The sequence below is a fragment of the Pygoscelis adeliae genome, unplaced genomic scaffold, assembly GCF_000699105.1.
Source record: "Pygoscelis adeliae isolate BGI_AS28 unplaced genomic scaffold, ASM69910v1 Scaffold167, whole genome shotgun sequence".
NCBI lineage: Eukaryota > Metazoa > Chordata > Aves > Sphenisciformes > Spheniscidae > Pygoscelis > Pygoscelis adeliae.
This window is the reverse complement of record NW_008825428.1, coordinates 2,400,071-2,420,234: the sequence shown is the minus strand read 5'-3', so window position 1 is coordinate 2,420,234 and position 20,164 is coordinate 2,400,071. Positions and strand designations below refer to the sequence as shown.

At 38.6% G+C, this 20,164-nt stretch overlaps 1 protein-coding gene across 1 annotated transcript in view; it reads left to right on the top strand.

The window, feature by feature from the left end:
* Window positions 1-20,164, top strand: part of TENM3 (teneurin transmembrane protein 3) — a 327,579-nt gene that overhangs the window by 252,734 nt on the left and 54,681 nt on the right. Inside the window, exons 14-18 of the mRNA XM_009330685.1 lie at window positions 5,487-5,513; window positions 8,027-8,173; window positions 16,038-16,254; window positions 17,304-17,423; window positions 17,796-18,057. Coding sequence (XP_009328960.1) covers window positions 5,487-5,513; window positions 8,027-8,173; window positions 16,038-16,254; window positions 17,304-17,423; window positions 17,796-18,057 — 773 coding nt within the window. The remainder of the gene's footprint in view (window positions 1-5,486; window positions 5,514-8,026; window positions 8,174-16,037; window positions 16,255-17,303; window positions 17,424-17,795; window positions 18,058-20,164) is intronic.

The window sequence follows — 20,164 nt, the reverse complement described above, 5'->3', positions numbered from 1 at the left end:
CAGTGGCTTTAAAATTTTATGAATTCTGGACTCCTGTAAATTTTCTGGTAGAGGTATGGAGCTCCCCAGAAATTGCATATGGATGCATGGCTTTTTTTGTCACTCTTTGAGAGTAAAAGAAGTTGCTTAAAGGAATCAATACATTATTCTCTAAGTCTGCTGTGGGTAGGATAAGAAATACTGGGTTTAACTATCACAAGGGATATTTGGGTTTTTTACGTTCAAAAGGTGTTTTAATCGTCAGGATAGTTAAACTTTGGCTGGGTGGAAATGAGAGGAACTTAATGGTGATCTGGTAGCCAGGTCAGGAGAAGTAAACCACAACAGACCGAGTCTTGAATAGGTTAGAGGGGTCAGGCCGGAGCCGTCAACTCTGTTTTTTGTACCAGTTTCCCCAAAACAAGCACAAAAACCTGTTTACAGAAACTGCATTCTCCCTAAAGCTTGCAATGAAACTCTCAGAGTTCTTCTGTTGGCAAGTGTCTGTGAAACCACTGATAAAGTGTGTGCCTCATCCCCTGCTACTGCTTGGCTGTGCAGGGAGTAAGAAATAATGTTCATAACACTTTGTTAGCACAAATGGCAGAAGCGTGGGTGGTTCATCTAAGCTTCCTTCTTGCTTACCATGAAAAAAATGTAATGTCACAGAATGGAATCCTTTTTTTTCTCGTCGTTTTTTTGCAGTTTCCTTTATGTGCATAGGACTTGAGAACTTTCAAATACACAAAAAACACGTTAAAAGAATATTAGTAAAGTTGCAAAATTGAGAACATAAAGTTAGGAAGCCACAAGACAACGCTGTTGTGTGTCATTATTATTATTTCATATAACAGAAGATACATATAATGGCATATGCATACAATTGTAATAAAAAATATAATGCTACCTTTAACTACTTTTCCCTCTGCACCTGATGGGCCTGATTCAAGAACGTTTGCAAGGCTGTGAAGGGCTGTCTCATACAGAAACTCCACTTAATTTGTGCCAGAGACTGGTGCACAGGGTGATCTCCCGGTTAAGAATGATTTTGAAGAACTGGACTCCACCCTTGCTTCTATCATGTATTTTCTGTTAGTCATTCACAAAGGCAAACTTTAAAAGAGTGTCCTCTCATCATTCTTCATTTTCTGGGGACCTGACTTGCTTGTGTGTGAATTGCTAAAATGCTGGTTTGTGTATGAAATCCTATATAATTATAGGTATTTTGGAAAATCACATCATATGTGTTTGCAACCAAATGGGTGGAGACTTCTTACTTTAATCTTTCTATGCCTTATATCCACCTGTAAAATGAGATAAGAATACATTCTCTGCTCACACCAGTAGTGTGAATATACTATACTAAATAATTTTGATTTTAGGAGGAAGATGATAGAAAAGTCTATAAGAAAAGTTACTTCTTTGTTTAGGTTAGCATGGGGTGCCTGCTACTAGGGTATCAGCCATTTGTTGTTCAAGAGAGAATGAGCACTGAATGAGGACTGTCAGCTCTGTACATCGACAAAGGAAGAAGGGTGTAAAAATTGCACAGGTAGCCATAAACCCGGCATTGCCTAAATTTTGGGTGTTTGACTCAGCCACTCTCATGATATTCTTGTAACGTGCGGGGGGTTTGTTTGTCCTATAGGTCGTAAACAAAGTTTTAACAAATATTAAAAATTAGTGAAAACATTAAGTGAAGATATTAAAACTTTATAACTACAAAGAAATAGACAAATAATATAGAAAGCTTAAGGTAAACAGTATCATATCAACATACCATAGTTTGCTTGCAGTCAGTTTTTCTACCAAGAAATTAAGATGGCATTTTGACCTGTACTCTCCTTATATGACACTTAGTGCAAAGTTACGCAGAAGTGTGAACATGACTGATGCAAGATATGTTGTTCACATCTTCCTGTAGATCTGTCTGGGAGCATGAAGTTTGTGTTAGTGGCAGAGATATGTATGCAATCGTTCCCCACTGAATGGGGATTGCTGTACTGAATTGTGGGAGATGAGGAGAGTAAGCAAAGCTGAGCTTGCTAGGAGAGGAGCAGGACAGCGTTATTCATTGTTGCTGTGTACTGAAATTATTTCTTCATCATCTTTTTTTTTTTCCTTCACCCCTTTGGCTCTCTCCTCTCTTTCTAATTTCTCCTTTCTGTTTTCTTTTAGAGGGAGAGGCTGTAACACAGTAAGGAAGGGAGAAAGCTGATAGTATTAGTGAAGAGGAGGCAGGGGTTCAGCTCATGCTTTCAAGGTGGAGAAAGCAAAAAACCTTAAAAGTAGTTTTTAATTTAGGCAGACCTTGATTGACATGGCTTTGGTCACATTCTTTTGTATTTTTGCTTCCTGTCTGGTAGTGCTATGAGGTCAAATTCTGCTCTTATGGCAAAGTAACTCATGACTCCAGTGGAGCTGTTGTGAGTTGACACTATAATGGAACTATATATATGCTACAAAAAATACATGGCATATTGTAGTCTAGTGTACAGGTTACAAAGATTATGATGGGTGAAGATGTCTGCTGGAGGAGCATAATGTAAACTAATAGAAATGTAAATTTGCTCTACGGTATTTAGAAGCATGTCACTGTTACAATCCTTTATGACAGAATAATCAGAATAAAGCAGTGTTATAAGTACCAATTAAGGAACATCAAATCAGTGGGTATGTGACTCATGCTGATTTTAACAGGAGCTGATTGGGATAAATGGATTTAATATGTACTTTTATTCTGTGGCTATTCTGTCATACCTGGAGGACGTAGCATATGAATAATTTAAGGAAGACACTGACTTACATCTCTGATAGGAGACTAACGGGAGACATTATATTAAAAAAAAAAAAAGTCTGGGTTCTGACTGGTTATGAAATTTGCCAAGTTAAATGTGAATTTGTCTGACTTATCAGTTCTTTGTAAAATACATTTATCTGCCACGTATTTATATAAATATCCACACACATTGATTACACCATTAATATTTTACATTGTATGAATTTTGAATGCCACTTACATCTTCTTGGATTTTGACTATTCTAGAAAATGTACAAATTTTCTATCTTCCTTTTTGTTTTTCTTCATTCCATTTGGAGCTATATGAAGTACCTCTACTTCTGGAAATAATAGCAAGATTTTAAATTTCACAGTCTTAAACCCTGCAATAAAACCCTTCTAGGTATATTGTCTGGTCTATAATTAGACTTTTTAAGGACTTAACATAACCCACATGTGCCAGATATGTAAATATCTTGCCAAGGAGCACCTGCTGAGATGCTCCATCCTACTGAAGTGCTCCAAATCCCACCTAGAATTCTCTATGCAGAGGGAAAAGGCTTGTATTTGGTAGTTTCACACAGAGCTGGTTTCATTCCTGTTTCAGCTGCAGTGCTGTGAAGATAAGGAAAACAGCATGGCTAGTTAAACTTCACTGCGAAGTTATACTATTTTTGGTCACTCATTTTCTGCTTTTTGATTCTTCTAGGATGCTGCATGTTAACCAAAATAGTTTCTAATGTTGTCCTTAATGTTAACTGACCATCAGTAAAAGGATGCTGGAAGATAGAACTTGTTTTCCGAACATTATAGGTTTATGGTCTGGAACTGGCTTCTTATAAAGACTACTGGATACAAAAAAATCTTAAAGAGCATTTTCTTAATCCTTTTTGGATTTCTGAAAGGAAATAGCATGTGGGGGCCTGGGATTGCAGGGACTATTTTCAGTTGCCTAGGAGGGGGTTTTTTATGTTCTGTTTTGTTACCTATCCCTACATTTGTAGAGGCATTTAATGTTTCACTGGTGGACAGATGCATTCCCCAGACAGACTTAATTGCTTCCATTTTATGGAATAAAGCTTGATTTTTCCTCCACGCATACTACACTGTGTTCTAAGAGCAGCTGTGTAGGAGCAAGGGGAATTATATTGGATGAGTAAGAGAAGAATTCGATCCACCCTGAAATGCAGCTGTATCACTTTTCTTTTTGTTTGTGGTTAGTGTGAAAAGCTACTTAGTTTGTTGCTGCTGTTCTAAATGTTCTGTAATGGATGTTTTCACCTTCTTACTTTGTCTCCCTTTAACCTTAGCATTATAGGAAAAAAAAAAACCAAAACAACAACTGTGCAGTGGACACCTGACACTTTCTTTGAGAGAGAGGGACTAGGAAGTTTCCACCTCTTAGTCATAGTAGTGACTGTGGCTTCTGTGAGACTACATATCTGATTACCTCCCTCCTTGGGCTCGGGAAGAGCTTTTTCCCATTCATCCAGACTGGAGGAGATGCCATGGTTGGAAATGCCTTTCTTACCCATCCAATACACAAAGTTCAGGGTTAATAGGAAGTGACAGAGTTACTTGCCAGACACGGACCATCATCCAGCAGGGATTTAGGAAAGGTCAAATTTTGAAAGTAAAAGAGCCCACGAGGGCTCTGTTGAGAGACCTTGTCCACAGCAAAACCAGGGGATTGAATCCGACATTGTTGACTCAGCTTGGTGTGTCCCCACTGCAATAGTCTGTAATATCCCATCACCTTATGTGCAGGTGGCTGGGTTTGGTAGCCTGCGATGGACGTGGCCTACGTGGTTTTGCTCTATGATGTTAAGCCCTTTAACACAACTGCAGTTGATGTCTGATTCCTGAAAGTAAGGAGGGAACATATAGCTCATCTCTGCTGTGTTTCATGTATTAAAAGTAGTGCCTGCTGCTTTAAATCCATCTTGTGCTCTGTCTGTCATTCATCCATCTGCCTCCTAAAATTTTTTTTGAAATTTTAAGTGTCATAACTTATGAAAAAAAAAAAATCTTGCTATTCTTGGATATACCATGTTATTTATTTTTACACCTCTAAAGCCTAAGTTTAATTTTCACCCATTTTTCCAAGTGAAATGGATCACCACACTACTAACCCCACTACGCCCTCTTCCACCCCATTTATACGATCTAACTTATTTTACATAATTGGTGTGTGTGCTCGGAAGAATAACTGTGGCTGAATTGAAGCAGAAGAAAACTATTCCTCCTAAAAATCCTGTTAATCCAATCGGAATTAAGATAATGCACTGGTTATGCTGTCAGAGTCATACGTGACCTGCAAATCAAAGATCTTCCAGTATGGTCAGTGTTTTAAAGCTCATAAGCTAAGTAATTACTCTTACGTTGTGTTAAAATTTGAATTTTTTAACTAGCTTTGATTATATTTTTGTAATATATGAAAATGAAAGCATGTGAAGAGAAGTCAGAAGAAAAACGTAGTCTCAGAAAGGTAGCATGTCTTTCTTCTGCAGGCCTCCTTTCTAAAATAGTTTCATTGAATCGTGACGATGTTTGCTGAAAAGAGAATTTCTTGCATTTTTAAGAGCCTTGAAATACATTTTCATTTTGTAATGTAAGACTCCTCATGTCAGGTGCACCTGCTTGATTTGCATGTGAATTCTGAACAATTCTTGTTTTATGTGACACTTCTGAAATGTCTGTCTGTTTTTTTTTCTTTTTAATTCTCAAGCTCACTATTTGGATAAGATAGTGAAAGGTACTGTATATTTGCTCTTTGATGACATGCCTATACCTACATGTACTTTTTTTATATGAATATATAGTTACAAACTTACTAGTCTGGGCAAAAGAATCTTCTCTTACATACATTCCATGGATTATAGATTTAACTCATATGACCTTCAACTCATCTCAGATTAAAAATGAAATCTTGCTTATGTTATATAATAACATTTTATCGGTAATTATACATTTATATACAAACTGTATACATGTACTAGATTTTGTTTGAACCAAAAACTGAAGATAGTATTCATTTGCTGTTTGGTGCATTTTTGTTAATTTTGTCATTGGACCTCTACCTACAAAACTAAATATTTAGGAAACGAAGCAAAGTGATACTCCTGTCACAGAACAAGTATCATTAGTTCTAAAGAACAGATAAATTATAGATATGCGTGTGTTTATATAGACAGATCAATAGAATACCCCAGGCTTTTAAGCTTTTGTTTATCTGAATGTAGAAAATCTATAGGTAATTATGACTTGTATTTTGTATGAAGCTAGAAAAAGCTTGTATACTCTGTGCAACATTTTCAGTTAAAAGGTTCAAGGATGCAAAAGCCTAACATGAAACAGCAAAGACTCTTGTATCTTCAGTTATGGTGAAAAATTGATTTAGAAAAATGTTTAAAATATTCCTACCCCTTTATCTTTCTCTATTCCTTATTTGTGTTTTTTTCTTTAGAATATGGCAATATTCATGGCAATATCCAGGCTTTCACACAATAAGTCTTGAGTGTACCTAATTGACTCCTAAAACACTGTGTCAGTATTGCAATTAAATACGTAAGTCTTCCATAAATTAAACAGAAGAAAGGTTAAGAAAAAAATAGTTCTCAGTACGTCAGCAAATACTATTAGCAGCTACAGTCTGAAAGAATAAGAGTAGCAAGACTAATCTCAGCCTGGCATGGTGCCACAATATCCGTAACTGTAGCATCAGCATACTTCCTCACAAGAGGTTTTCCTGATTCTCTGCCTTCTAAGAGTAATTTGACAAGAGTTAAGCACCCTTTATAACTTTTTTCTGGGAATGTTTGTAATTCGGAGCTACGTGGTTGAAAGGAGTCAGTAAATTCAAAAATCTTTAGCAGAAAAAAATAGACTATTACTTCCGAAAGACTGTTGTAAGCTTAACTAAGCTTAACCAAAATGGGCCAGTAGATTAGTTCACAAAGATAGTAGTTCTACAGAGTGAAGAAGTGTTTAGGCAGTTACTTAGGGTTTTTGGATAAAAGTTTACAGAAAATTGTTGTGTCCAAAAATATCTGATTTGTAGCCACCTTCTCATAAGATACTTAGTGCCATATCTGTACTTGCTTCTGTCAGTGTCTTATCATAGTCATAGATAAAGAACACCAAAATCTACATATTTATAGTTTTCTCATCCTCATACAGATCATGTTGGCTGCATGCCAGATTTCATCACTAGAAAGTGACAGATACTGTTTTTTTTAATGCAATGTTAGACTGAAAACAATTATCGATTTTGGATATATTAAATTATTTTAATTGTTTCCCAAATTTTCCCTCCTTGGCCATAAAAGCAGACAAGATAGGATATAAAGGTAACAGCACAAAAGCCTTAGGGAGATTGTCACAAAAAATCACTCTCTGCTATCTGTCTTGAAGCACGTCACTACCGTGTTTTTGTTCGGTCTATCAATGTTTTATTGTGGTCCTTATGGTATTTCATTTTGTCCGTCCTAAGTAATCAAATACGCACAGCTATTACATTTAGTTGGAAATCCTGTTGGTCCTGTCCCATCCGTATGCAGCCTGAATCCTAATGTTTGTTAGAATAGATGCTAAGCTGCTTCACTATTTCCTGGGCTTTGCTTATTCTGTGAAAAGGAATGTATTTTTGGCATAAAGTATAGTCATTAAAACTGGCCTATACTTTGTGCAATTATTTAACGCACTGTAATTTCACATGAATATACGGCAACTCTGAGACCAGATAAAGTTAATGTTCTCTTTTATTATGTGCCTAAAATCATACCCATTTTCCTACTTAAGAATTTGGAGGGATTTGTTCATAGTAACAGGGAGCTGAAACATTTGTGCCAGTAAGTAACCAATACTGCATAGAGCAAATAATGATCTGTTCTATGAGCACAGAAAAATGTATCATTTTACACAGCTGTGTTTGCACTATGCACTCATCTCTTGTTACTTAGCCAAAAAAGAAATTTAAAAAACAAACTTAATTTTGTCTGGCCTGCAGGTATTTAGAGGATTGGTGCATTTATTTCCTGCCTGTACAGGTAAGTGGTGTCTCAAGTGTCAGGCCAATCAAAGATGCCACTTTGTTAAGAATTACGTTCCCCAGGTAATGTTGCTGTTCCACTCCATGTGCAATTACAGTATTTGTGCTGTTCTTAAGGCCTGTTCCCAGTAAGTGTCCCTTGTTTGTATTTTTTTTCTTTTTATATAATTGCAATATTTAAATTACTTGTGATTTTTCTTCTTTCTCTGTTTCAACAGAGGGCTGCCCTGGCTTGTGCAACAGCAATGGGAGGTGCACGCTGGACCAAAATGGCTGGCACTGTGTCTGCCAGCCAGGATGGAGGGGAGCGGGCTGTGACGTAGCCATGGAAACTCTCTGCACTGACAGTAAGGACAATGAAGGAGGTAAGATATACCAGCTGGATCTTTAACACTGGGGAGAACCTGTTGAGGAACGGAGGTTTTACAGACAGGTGATTAAATACTACCATGAGAACCGTACACCCGTTTTACTAGCTCTTATGCCTGTGTCATGGTTTAACCCCAGCCAGCAACTGAGCACCACACAGCCGCTCGCTCACTCCCGCCCGGTGGGATGGGGGAGGGAATCGGAAGGGTAAAAGTGAGAAAACTCGTGGGTTGAGATAAAGACAGTTTAATAGGTAAAGCAAAAGCCGCCCACACAAGCAAAGCAAAACAAGGAATTCATTCACTACTTCCCATGGGCAGGCAGGTGTTCAGCCATCCCCAGGAAAGCAGGGCTCCATCACGCGTAACGGTTACTTGGGAAGACAAACGCCATCACTCCAAACATCCCCCCCTTCCTTCTTCTTCCCTCAGCTTTACATGCTGAGCATGACGTCATATGGTATGGAATATCCCTTTGGTCAGTTGGGGTCAGCTGTCCCGGCTGCGTCCCCTCCCAGCTTCTCGTGCACCCCCAGCCTACTCACTGGTGGGGTGGTGTGAGAAGCAGAAAAGGCCTTGACTCTCTGTAAGCACTGCTCAGCAATAATGAAAACATCCTTGTATTCTCAACACTGTTTTCAGCATGAATCCCAAACATAGCCCCATACCAGCTACTTAACTCTATCCCAGCCAAAACCAGCACAGTCTGTAAGAATACACTGCAGTATTCAGTGCTTTTATATGGTGTATCAGCAAAGCCTTACAAGATGCTTATGACAGGTGAGATATGTACTTAGAAAATGATGGGTGTCACCTTAGTTTCCCTGCAATGTTCTTTTATATGGGAATAAAACATAGTGTCAACTCAGTGAACTGTAGTGGTGGGAAAAAAAAGGAAAGGAGTTCAAATTTTCAGTGATCGCACAAGGAAATTATCCCAAGAGAAAAGATCAAACGGGGAGTTTACATTTTGACCTATGATACTATTGCTGGAAACAATTGGTTGCCCAGTCTACAGATATCTTATCCCTCCATAACCTGTGAACGGTCAGATGAAACAGGATGCTCCCAGAAGTCTGTGGGTTTTGGCTTGCTTTTCTGCAGTCTGTCATTCAGGTGACAGGTAACAATCTGCAGTGAGATGCAGGCGGGACTGTTAACTTAAGGAATCAATCTGCAATCATTGTTGTAGGGTAGGGATGGTAGAGGGGCTGTGACTTTGGCATGACTCCAGAATCACACAAAAAAACACACAAAAACAAGATTAGATGTGAATGCAGTCAAATATTAGATCAGCATAATGCTTTTACTGTCTGTCTTTCTTCCCCTTCTGTCATCAACTCTTTTTTTGTTTAACACCTTCAGATTCAAAGCAGAGATAAGAAACTCCATTAGGGCCCCTGGATAAAGTCATCCGTTACTTTGTTTTTCAGCTTTAGACTGCGTATGCTTTTGCCTTTGCTGGTTGGCTGTTTGCTCTTATATCCCGACTGCAGTTGGGATCTGAGACTTCACAAACTATAAATAACAGCAGCATTTACTTCCCAAAGAAAATAAATAACACAGTTAAAACAGAGCTGCTGTTTATTGCTTTACACGTCATTTGATTTGTCATCCTTCTCCGTTACATAGTGTATATTTTGAGTCAGTTTTGCACATTTAGGGGCCTAAAGAGTCTGTTGCAATCCGGTATACACAATCTGAGCTAGTGTGAAGCTGACTTTCTGCATGTAGGAAGGGTGCAAGAGGAACGATTAGCCATAGCATATCCATGCAGAGATATGCTGTTTGGGGAATTAAGTTCAGGTGGGCTGGGGGATTATGAACATAAGGAAGAAAGAGAAACCTGCAAGCATGAAAGGAGACAAAGCACGGAGGAGGAGAAACTAGGTTAGAGCATAAACAACTTGGAGGGAAAAAAATAGATCATGTAGGAAAAAAAGTTGAAAGTCCAGTGATAGACTGAAACAGATTCAGTAAATGTTAAAGATAAGGGATGTGACATATCAGAAGGAGAGTCAAGAGCAGATAACGGAGCAGTGGGAACCAGGACAGAGGAAGAGGAGCAAGGTGAACAGGAATGCACGTAAACAGAAAAAGGGAAAAGAAGACGCTCCTTCAGACTGAAAACAATAATAGCTGTTTGTGAGGAAAAGGGGAAAAGGAACGAGGAATTGGAGCAGAAGGATCTAACAGGATGACTTAAAGTTCAAGAAGAAGGAACAATATTGAAAAAAAAAGTCTAATGCTGGTATCTTGTTGCTTTTTTCCTCTCAATTTTTTTCATTATTTCCTTTACAGACGTTATGCAGCTCTGTATGAGGAAGGGATTGGCCAAACAGTTGTTTTGCCATGATTGACCTATATAATGCTATTTGTCATTGGCATTTCTCTTTCAGTGGACCTTATTTTAATTTATATGCTTCAGTACAGAGCATTTTCACTTCAGTCTTTGACTAGTGGCTGAGGAAAAGGGTTAAAATATAACAATTAAATTAAATTAAAAGCTGGAAGCATACCAAACAAAACTGGGAGAAGAAAGTCATCTTTGCCAGAAACCCACCTGGAAAGAGAATCAGTGTTTCTTCCCTTTCCCAGAGTACCTGCAGTCAGTCCACTAATCTCTTGAGCAAGCCATTCAAATTCCAGACAGCTACAGGGAATGGCGCAAGGATGCCTCTGCTGTATTTGTTCATTGTGGGAGATTAGGTTATCTGAACACTTACGCTGAATATTTACCGATGACTGCAGGTAGTGTGATTTACATCGCACTATGCTCAGTGGTTATATAATTAAAGTTATCTTGGTTGTTAACTAATTGATATGCTGTGGTTAATGTTATGTTTCATCCTACACTGGATAAAATATATTTCATATATTAATATGAGTATAATTCATTAATAACAGTATTTGCTGCTCCTTTGATTCTTAGCTCTTTCTAGGACTGATTGTTTAAATTCTGTGAACGTGAGCATCCCAAGAACCTCAATGGGAATATTCTCCGTAGGAAATGCTAATGACATCAAGGCACACTTGATCATTTTCCCTTCTAGATACTATTGATGTATGATGGGATGATTTTTACTCATCTTCCTTTTAATACAGATTTTTGAGAGTCTTGCAGATCATTTCCTTTCTCTCTAAGGATCACTCTTTATTTTTCCATGTGTTTGATTTGGATAATAAAATACAGGATTTTCTTTACATTTTAGCAACCCACAAGGAATGTGTGTGCAACAAGAGACCTTAGGCTGAATTAAACTCCTAATGACTTTGTGGGGAGAGGGGAAGTCAGAGTCATCCGTGGGTGGAATAAGCCTAACTTCTTTAGTTGGGAAAAATCTGTCACTATTACAATTTAACAAAGTGGGCCATGTTTTGTCATCACTGTAGGAAGAATAAGCTGTTTACTCTTTAGTTTAGGTAGGTCTTTATTGAACAGATTCCTTTGGTAAGTTTGCTTTTTATTAGCTCCTCTCCAATTATTAAAAGTAGTTACAGGTTTCCACCAGCAGGATTTAAGGGATTATTAATATTCTTTTATTACTAAAATGAAAATAAATACTGTAATAAAGCAAAGCATACTTACTGCTACTGTATTTTTGTAATTACTTGCATAGGCTAGGATAGCCTGCTCCTGATAAGCATTGTCACAGGGTAGTACAAATTCAGCCTGAAGATTACCTAAACCAGAGCCTTTTCTCTGATAGTGGCTAATAGCAAATGCTTAGCAAAAGAATATAATAGGACAAATGCGAATTTATATTTTCTTTGGTATACTAGCAGGCTGCTAATTAAAGTAGGAAATTACTGCCACAGAATGTTTTGAATGTCAGAAGGGTTACTAAGTACAAAGATAACCCAAGTTCAGGAAATTTCAGGAAGTTTGTACTTGGATTAGGACTGATACAGTGGCATGCTCATGTTCTCTGGTTTGTGCCCCAACACTTCCCATTATTCTTCAGCTTTTTGTTTGCATCTATGGTTCCTGGGGAGTCCTGGGTTGATATATCCATAGCACTTATCCACGGTGTCTCCAAGATTTCTTTCTGGAGTGACAGCTCATTTAGAGCCCGACACTTTATATTTTAGGCTTCTTCACTCCAACAGGAATGTTGAATTTGAGTACGTTATAGGTATGCTTCTAGAGATACTGCAGGAGTAACATTGAACAAGGTCCTTGTGCACTGCTCAGGAATAAATCAAGGGCTATTTCTGCTTTTGTGGCTTTTCCAACCAGCTGCTCCTACAGGCAGTCATTTTTGGTGTCTATAATGGAGTCCATTCATTATAGCCTGTTGTAAAATTGAGCTATGTGAGGATAACTGAGGTTTATTAATACAGTTTTCTGTCCTTTCCAGCCTCTTGCCTTAGTGTGCCACAGTCACCGAAACCGTCCTGGTGGGATGGCCAGCATCGTAGCTCTAAAACTGTTTTCTTCCTGTGTAGGCACTGAATTTCACTTCATGGAGATTTTTTGTTGCCTCAATATATAATCAACTTATTTACCAAGAACGTGATTTATGTAGGTCCTTGGCCACGATCTCCCCTTGACACTGGCAGAACTTGTGCCCAGGTCTTATTCTGTCCCCCTATTTTTCTTCCTTCCAGCAGTTTTATATCTACCCTTTAAATTCCATTCAAAAGCAAACACGCCCACTGGTACATCTTATTTTTTAGTAATCCATAAGTGTGGGAATCCTCATCTTGACTCCTCTCATTTAATGTTTTGGTGGTTTTATTAGTCTCTCCAAATAAGCAATCTTATCAACAGACCATGCTCCATTGCAATTCTGTGCATTTTGCAACAAAGTGAAAAGTAACATTAGTCAAGATTTTTACAGCTAGACTTTAGCTTTTGAGGAAGGAAATAATAATGTAGTCATTATGTCTTCTGTCTATGGAAGAACCACTTACATCTAGAACAAAAAAATACAGAATAGCCGTCTGAGACTGATAATGATTGTCCAGCTGGCTGTAGGAGTTTCTATTTTCTTTATAATTTCATTATCTCATTTGAGTGATATAACTGATAAGCCAGTGTTGAGCTAAGTCTCACATTTTTCAGGCTACACAAAATTCATCAATAATTTTGCAGAGCCATTTCAGAAAGGAAATTTTACTCTGCTTCACACAGTACAATAGAGTACTCAACTTAGTGGTACTAGATAGCTCTAGCCACGTAAGTACAGAGAAAGAATGAAAAATGTTTTCTCAAGTTATAAGGAGCCAGATTCATAACCATCCGTCACTCACCTGCGCAAGTTGCTGATAAACTCCACAGAAAAATAGCAAACAGTGTATCCCTGTATCTTGGCTGGTGAAAATGAGATTCTTTCTCTGATTGATGTTAGCTGAGAGGCTTGTAAAAATGCATTTCCAGCTGATTAGTTCAGAAGGTGTCAATCTCATGCAGTTTTATGACCTGCAGACTATACTCCAGATGTACATTTGCTTTTTATAAACTAACAAAGATGAATGACGAAATTTGAGCATTTCTTTGGCAACTGCACCAGATATTGCCTGGGAGACCATACAGAAATATAAAAACCCCAAACTATGCTTTTAACCATCAGTACCCCCAGCTTTGACACTGATCCAGACCTCTGGAATTAAAACCAGCAAGGGAGGTCAGTACTTCAGCTAGGAAAGGGTTTCATGTTGTTCAAGAATGAGACTAGAAAATCACAAGAGTCACAGACTATTTGAGGAAAAGCCTCCGGAACTCATCTAGTCCCACCCGCTGCTCAGAGCAGGATCAAGTAGAGCAGGTTGCTCAGGGCTGTGTCCAGCTGGGTTTTTGGTATTTCCAAGGACGGAGACTCCTCAATTTCCCTGGGCAACCTGTTGCAGTATCCGACCACTTTCACAGTAAAAAAAGTTTTTCTGATGTTTAGACAGAATTTCCTGTGTTTCAGTCTGTGCCCATTGTCTCTTGTCCTTTCGCTGGGAGCCACTGAAAGGCGGTCTTTCTTATACCCTCCCATTAGGTATCGGTACACACTGATGAGATTCCCCCCCGAGCCTTCTTTTCTCCAGGCTAAACAGTCTCAGCTCTCTCAGTCTTTCCATATAGGAGAGATGTGTCAAGGCCTTAACCATCTTCATGGCCCTTCACTGAGCTTTCTCTAGTATGTCCACGTCTCTCTTGTACTGGAAAGCCCAGCCTGCACACAGCACTCCAGGTGTGGCCTCACCAGTGCTGAGTAGAGGGGAAGGATCACCTCCGTTGACCTGCTGGCAAAACTCCTCCTAATGCAGCCCAGGATGTCATTGGCACCTTCTTTGCCACACGGGTATGTTGCTGGCTCATGTTCAATTTGGCGTCCACCAGGACTCCCAAGGTCTTCTCCACAAAGCTGCCTTGCAGCCAGTTGTCCCCCAGCATGTACTGGTGCATGGGGTTGTTCCTCCCCAGGTGCAGGACTTCGCACTTCTCTCTGTTGAACTGCATGAGGTTCCTGTCAGCTCATTTCTCCAGTCTGTTGAGGTCCATCTGAATGGCAACACGACCCTCTGGCGTATCCTTATCCCAGGAAAAAATCAATGTTCTTTCTTTTTTCTTAAAAAAGTTTAAACTTTGATATACTTAACAATGACTTTTTCATCCCTTTTATTTTCCCTGAACTGACTTCAATGTCAGCTGAGTTAAATAAGACTTTTAGATGTACAAAAGAATAGAAATCCCAGTCCTTTACTATTTTGCCAGTCCTCTAACTGATCCACATAGCACAGCAATCCTTAGAGGAATACCTTTAGAAGATCTCTTTTTTTTTTTATAATTAAACAGAAATGGATTATATTTTTCCCTTCAGAAAAGTTTTACTCTAAAGCTAGATTATTTTGCGAGAGAAGCAGTCATGGGTTTCCTCCGAGTGCTGCATTGGTATATTTTTCAGTTTAGTGCAGCAAGCAAGCTCCCTCTCTAGTCTAATGGAATAATAAAATGTTTGAGCTATTTCAGTCTTGCTGTTCTTTTGGGGAAACAATTATCAGCTATGTGATACCATATTACATTCATCTAGAAATTTTCTGTAGCTGACATTTCCAGGCTCATTTTCCTTATGACTTTACTTACAGCAAATTAGTAGTTATCAATTTGATCTTGATTTTAATCTTTCACCAAATTAGATTTCCAGTGATGTGACAGTTCTAATGCTCATTATATGTGAATTTTTCAGCACATAAGCATAAAAGCACCCATGTGTTTAAATCTTGTTTATACTGGCCAGCATTCCTCATCACTTTATTCAGAATAAAATCTAAATGTTAAATACAGATTTTGTTCTCTCATACATTTTCATGCAAAATAGTTGTGGATATTGCTTTTGCCACTAGCAACAAAATCTTTCTGCCAGGGTATAAAGGAATCCACCTTGATAAATGCTGTGAAATATTTAAAGCTACTTGCAGCATAGATATGCTAAAAAACTTCAGGAAAACAGCAGAGTGGGAGTTACTTTTCTCTAGTGCTTCTTTTCTCTAGCAAGCCAAATAACCTCAGATAAAAGCTACTTAGACCCACCTAAAATGTTTAATATTTATAAGTTAACAGTGTATGCAGAGCCTGAGTGCCTTCATTTTCTGGTTTGTTCAACATGTTTTTAGAAAAGTATCGAATAAATAGGTTTAATTTATGCACGATACTGAGCGTGTTCAGCTTGCATGGATTTCCATGGGAGTTTAAGAAGTCGGTGGAAACAAACTCTCTTTCCTTAATTGAAGGTGAATTCATTACAATCTTAATTATTAGTATTCTTTCATACTACATAATTTTTTTAATCTCTCTGCTGGCTGGCTCATTCACATGCAAGGGGACAGGAGGAAGAGTTTCTTCATTTTTGTGACTTTCTGCCAACAGATGGGCTAGTTGACTGTATGGATCCTGACTGCTGTTTGCAGAGTTCTTGCCAAAACCAGCCTTATTGTCGTGGACTACCTGATCCCCAGGATATTATCAGCCAAAGCCAACAGTCGCCATCTCAGCAAGCTGCCAAAGCATTTTATGACCGGATCAGTTTTCTCATTGGAGCAGACAGCACTCATGTCATACCTGGGGAAAGTCCTTTTAATAAGAGGTGAGCATGACTCATCGTTTACTCATGAATATGAAAGAAATTGAAGAGCATGAGAGATTCATGTTTAGGAGAAGATCCACTGTGACTGCAAATTTCATGGCACGGACTTTCAGCAGAGACCTTTTCTCTTAATGTATCAAATTGCTTATTTTGTCTCATTTCCTGCAAAATTCAAATTGCCAGTGCCAGTAGGTTACAGAAGGTACTTGCCATGTTTAGTACCTGTATTCTAACAGGGCACTTCATTAATGATTAAATAAATCTGTATTTAACCAGTTGATTTGGGCTAGCACAGTTGGAAATACATCAAAGCAACGAAAACACTTCAGAAGGAAAAGCAAAGCTGCACTTTTTAAACTGAGCTCACTAAATAATATAAATTATGAATTAATGTAATAGAACTGTTAAGTGCACGACAGTATAATTGCATAAACTATTTGACTGGTGCTCTATGAAGCAGTAATGACCTGAAAATAAACCAGTAACAGGAAGCAGGTGTCTGGGATCTCACTGAGTGAAGGAAGATGATTTACACTAGAACAACTGCGTTTGCAGTAATTTAACAGCATTAATGTGTCTGGGCACAGCAGTTGATTAAAAGTTGTTGCACAAATGTTCCTTATTGCTCTTTTAAATTTTGTACTTCATAGTCCCTGCAGTTTTACAGATTGCTTTGATACTAATTGAAAAGTACGTTGTTCTTTAAGGGTCTGCCAGAGGTATGACTTACAGTGGGAACATCAAGAGTTTATAAGTTCTTAAAATTCTTCAGTGAATTTCTGGTCTTAGTAACTCAGTACAGGCAAAATGAACCAAAGCAAAATCCACAATGTTGGAACAAAATTACTATCTGTAGATTTTAAGGCATTTGTTTATACAGTGTAAATTATGTGAACTTGTAAAAGGGTTAGAGTCTCAAAAAAAATTTTTTAATGGTAGTTGATACCATGTAGAGATGCATGTGTGTGTGTACACTCTACTAGCTTTTATTCATTAAAAAGAGAATTAAAAAAGCAAGTTTGTAATTTGATCCTGCATCTTTTTCGCAGTCTTGCATCTGTCATAAGGGGCCAAGTATTAACTGCTGATGGAACGCCACTCATTGGAGTCAACGTCTCCTTTCTACACTATCCAGACTATGGATATACAATCACTCGCCAAGATGGAATGTAAGTTCCCTTGGAAGCACTTCTAAGTCATAACGACAGCAAAGGCGTTACTGAAAAGCTGCTTGCAAAAATAAGATAATAAAATAATGGAAACCAAAGTTGTACTTTGTACATTCTTCAAATGTAAAACGTGCTGATTATATACTTGTAGAAGTAGAAGGGCTTGCTTAATTTAAACGCAGCATCCCAAACTCTCTGTTCTCTTAGTGAAGTATTATGTAATATAATTTAATTCATTTCTCCATTGTTCCCAGTAGAGCCATTCTGCCTTCAGAGCAGTACAATGGAATGAAGAATCAATCCATAAAATGGAGGCTGTGGATGGCTTTGGGAATTTGCTGACTAGCTAGCCCTGTTGGTTTTTTTTTCTAGGTTTGACTTGGTAGCAAATGGTGGTGCCTCTCTGACACTGGTGTTTGAGCGATCACCGTTCCTGACACAGTATCACACAGTATGGATTCCCTGGAATGTCTTTTATGTCATGGATACCCTGGTCATGAAGAAGGAAGAGAATGACATTCCTAGTTGTGATCTGAGCGGATTTGTAAGGCCAAACCCCGTTATCGTGTCATCACCTTTATCCACCTTCTTCAGAATTTCTCCTGAAGATAGTCCTATCATTCCAGAGACACAGGTAAAGTGTGCTACAAATAAATGGCATTTTATCACAGGCTAGTATTAAGCAACCATAATGAAAAGAGTGCAAACTACTGTTGAAAAGTAAATAATTCTGACTAAGTGCTAAAAATTTGCAACATGATTATTTTCAGGCCGATTTATTTATTCTATGTGATGATTTTTAAAATTTCATCTATGTACACCAGGTTCTGGTTTTATATTTGTTTGCATCATTTAATTTACAGAATGTCTTCAGCAATCAGGCACTGGCCCATCAAAATGGACGCATTATAGTACGTCTGACTTTTTTGACTGCTCTCTTGTTAGAAGTGCACCTCAGAAACTGAAAATGAAAGGTGTTTTTCCACTATGTCTGAAAGACCCATACAGTTCAATTTATCTATTTAGTCCTAATAAATAGCATGACACTCAGATTTTTATAAACTAAAAGAATTCTCTGTAACACTAAGGATAGGCTTACAAGCCAATGAGCATGTGTGCTAATCTATTTCACAACTTGTAATACCGAAAGTAAGACTTAACATCAAAACCTTGCTTTAAATGGAAAAAGCTGTGGCTGGAATGTTTTTTCTCTAACATAGATGTATTAAATTCCACCATCTCAGATAACTAATCATAATATAGTCTTCCTCAACTCTTAAAGCAGAGTTGCATTTCAACAAGTAATACTTATCTCATTAGTTATTTCTGATAAAACTTTTCCTAGTGAAACAGCACTCTTTCTGCCTCCCTCTTTCTCTCCCTCTCCCCTCTCTCCCTCTCCTTTCTCTCTCCCTTCTCTCTTTTTCTCTCCCCCACCTTCACAATGTCATAATTACATAGGGCACTCTTTTTCCCATTCACTAAGAAATGTCCTTGTCTCTTCAAGGGAAATGTAGAAAATGTATTCAAATGTTTTCATGCAGAGCGCTTAAGAAAAGCGCAAAATCATTAAGCAGTTCATGGTAGGAGCAGGTTTAAAGTAAAGATGTAAAGAAATTACAACTAAACGCTCATACAAATCTAGACTGTGCTAGAAAATTCTTGCTTTTATCCTCACTATCATTTCTGTGCCTTTGACAGTTGCAAGTCAATTAAAAGAAAGTATTTGCAAAACACAGTCCACTGAAAAACAGCTCTGATTTACTTGTTTTGGCAACAGATGATAGATTCAGTTCCTGAAGTGATGGAAAATGGCATAGATAGATGGGGTATAAATCAAGAAAAAAGTAATAGTAGAGGAATGTCACTATTCAATTAAAAGAAAGTATTTGCAAAACACAGTCCACTGAAAAACAGCTCTGATTTACTTGTTTTGGCAACAGATGATAGATTCAGTTCCTGAAGTGATGGAAAATGGCATAGATAGATGGGGTATAAATCAAGAAAAAAGTAATAGTAGAGGAATGTCACTATTCACTTTTCGGTGAAGTAAGGAGGGGGGGCAGCAAAACTGCAACCATGGGCTTCCGGAGGGCGGACTTTGGCCTGTTCAGGACGCTGGTTGAGAGAGTCCCTTGGGAGACAGTCCTGAAGGGCAGAGGGGTCCAGGAAGGCTGGACGATCTTCAAGAAGGAAGTCTTAAAGGCGCAGGAGCAGGCTGTCCCTGTACGCCGCAAGAAGAACGGGCGGAGAAGACGACCGGCCTGGCTGAACGGGGAGCTTTTGCTGGGACTCAGGAAAAAAAGGAGAGTTTATCGCTTGTGGAAGAAGGGGCAGGCGACTCAAGAAGAGTACAGGGATCTCGTTAGGTCAGGCAGAGAGGAAATGAGAAAGGCAAAAGCCCAGCTAGAACGCAACCTGGCCGCTGTCGTTAAAGACAACAAAAAAAGTTTTTACAAATACATTAATGACAAGAAGAGAGCCAAGGAGAATCTCCATCCTTTATTGGATGCGGGGGGGAACATTGTCACCGAGGATGAGGAAAAGGCTGAGGTACTCAATGCCTTCTTTGCCTCAGTCTTTAACAGGCAGACCAGTTATCCTCAGGGTACTCGGCCCCCTGAGCTGGAAAACAGGGACGGCGAGCAGGATAAACCCCCCATAATCCAAGAGGAAGCAGTCAACGACCTGCTATGTCATCTGGATGCTCACAAGTCTATGGGGCCGGATGGGATCCACCC